At 33.9% G+C, this 9,844-nt stretch overlaps 1 protein-coding gene across 1 annotated transcript; it reads right to left on the reverse strand.

The window, feature by feature from the left end:
• Positions 1–4,356: 4,356 nt before the first annotated feature.
• On the reverse strand, positions 4,357–5,487 carry LOC127076871 (uncharacterized). The gene is made up of 2 exons (XM_051018662.1): positions 5,087–5,487; positions 4,357–4,748 (listed from the first exon to the last, which is right to left on the reverse strand). The coding sequence occupies exons 1-2, from the start codon at positions 5,375–5,377 to the stop codon at positions 4,629–4,631; spliced, it is 411 nt and encodes a 136-aa protein (XP_050874619.1). The 5' UTR covers positions 5,378–5,487; the 3' UTR covers positions 4,357–4,628.
• Positions 5,488–9,844: the final 4,357 nt, after the last annotated feature.

The following is a 9,844-nucleotide window of genomic DNA, read 5'->3' on the forward strand; positions in this document are numbered from 1 at the left end:
GCATGAGCAATTATATTAGGGTCAACCACAAGATGCTTAATGCATTCGTGGAAAGATGACACACCGAGACCTTGTCATTTTATCTCTCACTTGGTGAGATATCTATCATAATCGACAATGTGTCATGTTTTTTACATCTTCCGATCAGGGGGAAACTTCTGGATCATGGAAGGATTAGCAAAGACGAGGCACTTGAGATGATGGTAGATTATCTGGGAGTTGACCTAGCGGATATGGATAGAACCAGGGGGGCTCATGCTAGGTTTGAATTCCTGGAAAAAAAGTATATACATATAGCTCTAGAGAGATGAGGAGGCTAGAGGCGATGACGAGCAAGTAAGGCTCTATAAAGCGTATACTATGAGAGCATAATTGTTATATTTCATTGCTAATGCGATTTTTATGGACAAAAGTGTCACTTATACAAATGTCGTCTACCTACAGTACTTCAAGGATTTTGAGCGGATCCATGAATACAACTAGGGGACCACTTGTTTGGTATACTTATACTCGAAGTTATCATAGGGATGTAGGTGGAAGACGAAGTAGGTCATCGGCAGCAACACACTACTGACGGTAATATGTATTGGTCATTTAATGTTTCTATGTCATTTTCATTTCATCTTTGCAATGCCATTACCGATGATTCGTGTGTTCCAAACTTTTCAGGCTTGGATCCTCGAGCACTTCCTGCGCATCTCCGGTTGGGCGAGTGCACCGACTTACACTGAGGATATGTCACGTGCTACTGCATTTTCCGCGCTCATATGGAACCAAGTGACAGAGTCGTCCAAAGTGTATCTTGATCGATTGGTTGCCGAGGACATGCACTTCAAGAACTATGTTGATCCCCGTGAGACACGACCATTTGACGAGATAGTAATATACTCGGAATGGTTGGCCTGCGAATCACGTCTCACTGTTCCTCATCCGCCCGAGCGCGTGATGCGGCAGTTCAGCTACACTCAAACCATTCTCAGACACCATGTTGTTTCTGCTCCTCTTGTCTTGACACGTAGACAAACGGATGCCATGCTTGATGATATGAGAGTCTTCCGGTATCAGAAGAGACACGAAGTACCATACCTAATAGCGATTGGATCTACGTCGACGAGTACATCAGGTGGTTCTTCAGGGTGTCAGATTCGTATATGGTGTAGGCTGCTCCAGATGATCCACATAGGCCAGCTCATCAGGAGATACTAAAGGAGGAGCAGACACAGTTATATCATGTCGACAATGTCTTGCATATATGTCATCGCATGGTGGAGATTGTGTAAGCAGACATCGACATAGGTATCTTCCCTAATGGGTCTGATGTGAGGCGGTCCTAGATGCCATCATGAAGGAGACACATGGGGCATTGATGTACCGAAGGTAGCGCGGGAGGACGGGGGGATTGATGGCCGACGAGCCATAAGAGTCAGAGGAGACATAGGGGATATAGTCCGACATACACAGTAGTCCAGTAGTATATAATAGTTGTACTTTGTATTCATTATGGATTGTATTTTATTTCACCTCATTTTATTTTATTGTTGTTTTTGACTTTATTTATATATGACATTTTTGGACCATCTCGATTTTATATACGTCATTTTTTGCATATCGATTGTATGGTTAGATCTCGTCACGTAACATGGTACATATCGCTTATAAATCTTTATATGTATAAACTTAAACAAAATATAACATAAACTATTATGTTCTGATAGGTTACTGAGATATATCTCTGTAAATTAAACGGAGATGCATTCCCGGTACAATAAACGTGTAAAATGACTTATGGATGTGATGCATGATATATGTTTTAAATTGTTACACAGATGCATCACAGGTTTATTTAACGTTTCAAGGTGCGTCCGGAGATGCATCTCCATAATCTTGGGACATTTTAGTATTTTTCACTTGGTGAACTAGTAATATTCATAGTGCATTAAGAAATTTCCAAGATATTTCTAGTCTATGGACTCGACCTATTTAACCTGCCTTTATTTTCAAGCATCGTTCACTGCATCCCATATATTACTCTTTCGCTCTGACGAAATTTATTAAATATCATTAAGATTTAGAAATTGGAATTCGTATACACCCTAACCAAGTCAAATACAAGCAATAAATATGCTTTGAATATTGAAATATGAATTCCATTTGAGCATGATATTGCTTGTTTTAGGGGTGTGTCTGGATATTGAAATTTCAGATTCACTCGTGTTATCACATAGATAGAACAAACAAGTAATTTGGCTTAGGTGTTTGTCCGGATATTAAAATTCATATTCACCCATGTTTTCACAAACACGTAACACATCAGCAATATCAAATGGAGAATATAGAATGATATAACTGAATATAAATCTTTATTATCAATGCACACAACAGATGGTTCAATATGTTTCATCATCTTTAGAATATTCGTGGTTGATCTTGCAATTATCACACTTACCTCGATTGAACTCTTAGTTACGTAACGATGAAATGTAATCCATATCACACTTACATTTGCATCAATCTTCAACTCTAAATTATTGAAATTAATCTTCCCTTCATTATCAACCTTTAGTGAACGATACTCAATCTTAGCCACTATTCTATTGTCGATGTGGTGTAAGAATTTCTCTAGTTTGGATTTCAAATCTATAAGAGAGGTGTTCTTTATGACTCTAATTTTAAAATAAGACCTCATGCCATTGAAGTAAACAAATGTGATAAACCAAAATCCTTTCATTTTATAGTCTATGTGCTAGTAACATATGAGACATATTTATACAAGTTTTAGATCATTAAGAACCATACAAATGCAATAATGTCTTAGGGGTTGGTCAGAGTCAACCTCTTTTATCATGTAAGAAGAATATACGTGGGATTTTTTTGGATATTGAAATTCGGATTCTCCCATGTTAACATCACATATACACAAAATATAAGGATTGTTCGAAGATTGAAATATGGATTCACATCCGACCAATTGGCAGCCCTTGTGTTATGGACTTATTTTATGACACACAAACACACCAAAACGTTAATTCCAATAATTATAAAAGTAACGTCAAATATACATTAAAACATATCAAAATATATCTGAATTACATATATGAAAATAACTAACTAACATTCCATACAAAAAATGTGCCACCGCCTAACTTCATTGTAAAATAAATACTAAATACATTAAAAAAATAGGTCACCACCTAAATTTATGAGTGGGAGCGCCTTTGATTTTTTTCGATTTGATTCTTTTTCAATATCGCTCCACTTGAAAAACTCTTTCATCATTTCAAAAAAATGTATGCCAAGTTTCAACTTATTTTGTGGAATGAGATATCCACTCATGGAAAGTTCGTGGTATAGAATATCTTGATTTCAAATAAACTTGAATAAAATATTATGATTTTGAAAATCATATGTCTGGATTTTAAGGTAAGCCACTTTAAAGTGAAACAGTTATTTTTGAAAAATCATATCTTAACAAAACAATATTTATTCGATTATATGCATTTATGATAAGATGACTCATTTATAGAAAGAAAACACGTTCGTTTTGCCTATGGCATTGTATTGATATATTTTTTTTTCATATATAGTGTCTATATTGATATTTATTCCATATATAATGTCTCTAAAATAAATAAATAAATATTATTTTTATTAGTTAATTTATCTTGCTCTAGTGCGAAATTTTAAAGTTTTTTTTAGGGTTTTGATAGTGCTTTCTTCTTTTATCCCCCTTACCGTTCTTTTATCGTACAATCCTATATTATATATACTTGCTTTATTTTATTTGAAAGAAATTTAAAGTTGAATTAAATGATTCTATTTTTAATGTAATTTCATACTTACACTTAATTAAAATTGCTCATCTCATCTCACTCTCTTCATTCTATTTACCAAAAGTTGAACCGACACATGGAGGATACATGGAGTCTCCCTCGAAACCCAACATAACAAGTCAGTGATTAGTCTTTATTTGTCACTTAATCACTCTTTGTTATGAGATAAGCCACAGATGAGGAAGTTCCTTACCATCCCTATATTTTAAAGCATTCTTCTTCATTTCAAATTACTATCAAGTTTCTGCCAAAACTAATGAATGGAGTTAACGTTCCCTCAACAAGTTTCTGCCAAAACTAATGAATGGAGTTAACGTTCCCTCAACTGTGGAAGCAGCCGTGAAAATTTATCAGACCCTGGAAGCTATCCCCGCAGAAGCTTTATCGTAGAATCAAACTCCAAACTTCTGGTGTCCAATACATCGTGACACAAGAATGTTTCATAAGCACAATGCAAAGGGTTACTCCTAATTAAATAATCATCATGACCCTCCATTAGTTGGATCAACCATCATGCACAGGATAATAATTATAAAGAGAACATAAATAGCAACAAGATAACAAGTCCAATAAATACCTAACAAATAGCTCTCTACTATGGGCTTGTGTTGAAGAAATTACATCATTCAAACAAAATCTTCAACATAAGCTTGTTTTTTTATCCAAATACTAACCAAAACTAAAAACTAAGGCTACTATGTTGCAGAACTCAGTGTTCCCAAATATATCAGTAGTTCCATACACCAAAACATGGCCTTGATGTAAAAGCTTTAACACTAAGTGAGACCCTTGGCATCATCATTTAAGGAAGTGAGGACTAATCAAACCAGGAATCTGAAGCATACCAACTTCATCACGTCCCGCAAATACCTTCTTCAGCTTCTCATCACACCGAATAAGCCTCTTGTTTTCAGGGTCCTGCATATTTTAGAAACAAATCATAAATTCAGTTGAATTAAAACCTATCAAAAGTTGCAAAACTTACAAATAAAATTGTCTACAACCCCCTAATGCTAAAATTGTTAGGGGTCGAAATTTACACAACATCAAACTATTCCTCCAAAATGTTGAACATTTATCAAAATACTCTACAGCAGTGTCATTCTACACAAAACCCTAAATACAAATTGCATGCATCATTTATTTAACAAATTTGAAAATAAAATATTATATCTAGGGTTTTAGTGATTTTTTTTTTAAATAATAATAATAATAATTAAAAAACCTTATCCGGAAGATAAAGAGGAAGAAAAAACCTGAAGATTGTTTTCCTTGATGTAGGCCCAAATGTGCTTGAGTGCTTGGGTTCGAGAAACCTCGGGAAGTCCGATGAGGTCTTGCATCTCGGGGGAGATTTTTCGAGGTTTCATTATACCACGAACTTTTCCGTCGGCGGGTGGTTGAGAGACGGTGGCATGAGTGACTGTTCGGAGCGGAACCATCCGTAAAGAAGACGGAGGTGTGGGAATCGGAAACTTGTGTTGAAGTTGTGGGCGGAGAGTTAGAGTGGATGCAGAGAATAGTCCAGTAGCCATTGAAACAGCCATAGATAGGTTAAGATAAATGAATTCCCTAAAATAACACTATCCCCATTCCCTCGAAAGGTTTATCTTATTCTCATCCTCTCTGCATCCCTCTTCAATTACCAAACTATCCTTTTTCATTTTAAATTTTTTAAACTTCAATTTTATATTTTGGATCTCTTTTTTATTATACTCTTTTCGCACCCCTTTTACTTGTTACATTCAAAATAAGCTTGCCCGATGAGAATTTTGAGAATTTGTTTCCATTTCTAAAAATAAATAAAAAAATACCAATCTTGAACTTAAATACAAATAAAATATAAAACAAAGACAAAAATGATATTCTTTATAATATTTTCTTATTTATAAGCAAGCTTTAGTCATGTTGACAAAAACAATATGATCATTCTTTGACTATTTCCACGAATGATGTGAGTTTTTTCGTAATTTAAAACGACATGATCTATGAAAATTAGTTTTGTTCAATTATTTATGTGGGGTGATATATGATTTTTTCCCACTATTTAAATGATGTAACCTATAAAAAATAGTTTTGTTCGGCTATTTACAAGTAAGCTAATTATTAAGTTCTAGTGAGTCTTGACTTATTCAATTAGTAAGTCCTTTTTAAATTTCAATAGATTTGGGTATGACTCGACTTTTTTGCATTCATATGTATTTGCACTCACAAAATCTTAGATCAATCGAGGGAATGTTGTCTGGTATTGAGGTTCGGCTAAGAAATTATGTATTTTTCAAGTATAAAAAAAATCCCTCATTTGTTCCTTTATCAATAAATTTGAAGTTGTGAGAAAAGTAAAATTGAAATCTATTAATTAAAAACTTTGTATCGTGTGAGGGGATAAACCTTATTAACTCTTGTCGATTTGATTATCCAAACATTAATCTTGATCTCTTCAACATAATTAAATATATCTCATCCTAATCATTAGGTTAACTCTTTATATAAATAGTTTCTAGTTGAATCTTGAACCTTTCACTTTATTATGTATTTTATTTTATTTTTGTTTTCTCGGTATTCTTATAATTCTATCTCTCATAGTACTTATTCTCTTCCATTCCAATAATATAATCCTTAAAAAATGTATTCCTTAAACTCATATAACTATTATCGTAGATGTGGAGGAGTTGAAAGCTTTAACTTTAGACCATCTTCCTAATTTATCCGTGTCTCAACTGATTTTCCTTGCTTGTCATGTCAAGGTTTCATTAACAATCCACAACCTCTTTTCACTTCGTCTTTACACTCCGTCGTTGGACTGAAAACAAATGTCGCATTAAATGTGCCAATAAAAATCACAATTTTCTAAGTTAAATTATGTGTTAACCTCGTAAATGATAAGGTAATTGTACGTGTCAATTCAATGCAATGAATGTGCAATGTTGATGGGATGCACAAAGCGCGATTGATTGATTTCTGTGCTTAATTATGAATCTAAAACGCTAACTAACAATTAATCGATATAGTTATAAACGTGATTAAGTTCCTCTTTTAAGTTATCCATCACTAGATGTGACCTTTTACAAATATAAAATTACAACCTCGCAACTCCCCATATATTAGGAGTATACAATCACAAGATGGTCTACTTCGTCTCAATCAACTCCCATATATTGGGAGTCTCTAATCGCAACGGTGATGATTTCATGGCACATAAATAAGAAGACAGTTTTATACAACGCGTAGTTAAAATATTACAACCACTGTATAGTAGGAGTATCCAAATGCAACGTGGCCTACTTCGTCTGAAGCAAACCCCTGTATATTGAGAGTCTCCAATGGCAGCGACTAAGGTTTTATAGCATGCAAAAGTGAAAAATTAGACTAATGGTTAGACTATTCTTGTCACAAGACGAACTATCGTTATAATCTTATAATTTTACCAAACGGATGCGCAACGCACAACGAAGTCTCAGTTTCCATCTAAGTTAATTCTCGTGTATTTGTAGATAGGAGAAATCATTAAACTCATATAGAACTATATAATTATAAAGAAAAAATCAATGCATATATGCATAACATGTTTATGATAGAATTATTTATAGGAAACCTAATCTAAGAGAATTGATCACTCATCTTTAAAAGATTAATGTCTTTTACAATTTACACTAAATTTACTAATAAGTAGGAACAAAATGAAAATAAGTTAATAGTAAAAACTCTTTAAAACAATAAATTTAAATACTAAAAACATAGTGTGACAAACTGTCATCACAATCCCAAACTTGAAATTTTTCTTTTTCCTAAGGAAAATGCTTGAAAATGATATTTAAGAATGTTGGATTTTTACGAGATGTGAAGATAATTCTTAAGTTGACGCTAATTATCAAAGCACTTCCATGTTTCTGTTTAATCTCTAGTTTCACTCTCATACCTTAGTTTGGATAACTTAAAAAGACTTTATCTATTCAACTTTTTATCTCGTCGCACCAATTCATTCAAATGAAAATGTCCACTCAACCAAATGCATAAATTATTTTATCATAGGCTTGAAGAATTTATAAGTTTATCAAATCATTATTGCACACATAATTTTGAGGGCTTGCAAGTTATAATGTGGTTTGAATTAATGTATGATAAATTTAGGCTAAGTATGTTAAATCATTAGAGTTGAATACTATATTACCTTATTCATCTCTTTTGCTTATTTTCCATTTTAACTCTTTACTAAAATTTCTTGAGCATTTCAAGGTTTTTTATACATTTGATACCTATGAAATTGTGTTTCTGATAACAGTGTTAGTTTCGTTTAAGTTCATCAGTGTAATTTTGATGTTATAATAACACAAATTATGAACCTTTGACCAAATTATTTTTTCTACCCTACTTGGAGTTAGATGTAAGTATGCAACCAGAGAGAGAGAGAGAGAGAGAGAGAGAGAGAGAGAGAGAGAGAGAGAGAGAGAGAGAGAGAGAGAGAGAGAGAGAGAGAGAGAGAGAGAGAGAGAGAGAGAGAGAGAGAGAGAGAGAGAGAGAGAGAGAGAGAGAGAGAGAGAGAGAGAGAGAGAGAGAGAGAGAGAGAGAGAGAGAGAGAGAGAGAGAGAGAAGAGAGAGAGAGAGAGAGAGAGAGAGAGAGAGAGAGAGAGAGAGAGAGAGAGAGAGAGAGAGAGAGAGAGATGTGAATTAGGATTGTTGAACTTTTCTCGTTTTAACGGTAATTTATGATAACTTAATTTTTCCGGAAGTTATGTCGTGTTTATGTTATTGTTTTAGAAATTAAAGTACAAAAATTTTAAGTGCGCAAAGTAAATAACACACGAGAGTTATCCTGGTTCACCTTATCCAAATGAAGGCTAGTCCATTCTCTCTATATCCTTAAAGGATTTTCTACTATGTTTAGAATTCATGTACTGTCCTTCGCCCACAAATTCAGTGACAGGTGTGATATATAGTATTCTCATTGCCCATAAAACCAGGTAGTGGAAAGAATATTTGATTTGTACTATGTACTATTTTATCATGTATCCATTTGATATTATCTTCAAGTTCATTTGATTATGATGAAAGTTGATGAAGCATGAAATGAAGAAACATAAAGTTGGATTCAAAAACTTCAGAATCTTCGGTCAGAACCTTGACAGCGTCAGTAGTCTGGCTTAAGATCTTCGGAGTCTACAGTCAGAACCTTGATAACCTCAACACCTGGCTTTAGATCTTCAGAATCTTTAGCTAAGTAACATAACTTCAGAAGCTTGCCATTCTTCAGAAGCTTTATCGACTAGAGTCACGTCCAGAAGCACAAGCTGAGAGAATATTGCAGCAGGAATATAACATCTCCTCAGAAGTTTCTCAGGAGTGAATCAACACAAAAGCAGAAAGATCAATGTAGCAAAAACTTGAACGTCTTTCAAAGCTTCTCATGATTAGCGTAGAAGCGGAATTTGGAACACAATATTCATAAATTGATAACGTTGCACGTCATATACTTAGAATCAGAACTGGCTATTAAAGCTACACAATAATAAACCATTAGGGTACCAAAATTATTCTCACACAAATACAACATTGTTATCGTCAAAACACAAGGTATAGATGCAGAACCAAATATTGTTCTAACAATCTCCCCATTTTTTATGATGACAAAAACATGTATTTTGATGAACAATTTTGTACAGGGTAACCACAGAAGGATACATCTTATAGAAGCACAAATCCCCCCTAAGATGTATAATCCTAAAAAGATAAAATTAAAATGAAAGAGCATTTACCTAATTAACCTTTTTAAAGTACCAAGATGATCTTCCATCAGAACTTGGTTTGTCTTCAGAAGTTGCTTGATGTTGTCCAGAGCATTGGTTTTTTAACATCAACATTCTGATGAACTTCACTTGAGATGATTGGTTGAGCTCTTTTGAAGAAGCTTCAGAGCCTAGTTCCCTTCAGAAGCTTGAATTCTGGTTTTCTTTGAAATTCTTTTTCAGAGCCTGATTACATTGAAAAATCTCTTTGAAAAGAGATTTCAGAACCTG

The sequence above is a fragment of the Lathyrus oleraceus genome, chromosome 4, assembly GCF_024323335.1.
Source record: "Lathyrus oleraceus cultivar Zhongwan6 chromosome 4, CAAS_Psat_ZW6_1.0, whole genome shotgun sequence".
NCBI classification, from domain to species: Eukaryota; Viridiplantae; Streptophyta; class Magnoliopsida; order Fabales; family Fabaceae; genus Lathyrus; species Lathyrus oleraceus.

Excerpts from the sequence above, each read along its gene's own strand:
- LOC127076871 (XM_051018662.1), bottom strand. The coding sequence starts at position 5,377 with ATGGCTGTTTCAATGGCTACTGGACTATTCTCTGCATCCACTCTAACT. Across the intron at positions 4,749-5,086 it reads TCAAGGAAAACAATCTTCAG|GACCCTGAAAACAAGAGGCT; the intron begins GTTTTTTCTTCC and ends TAAAATATGCAG.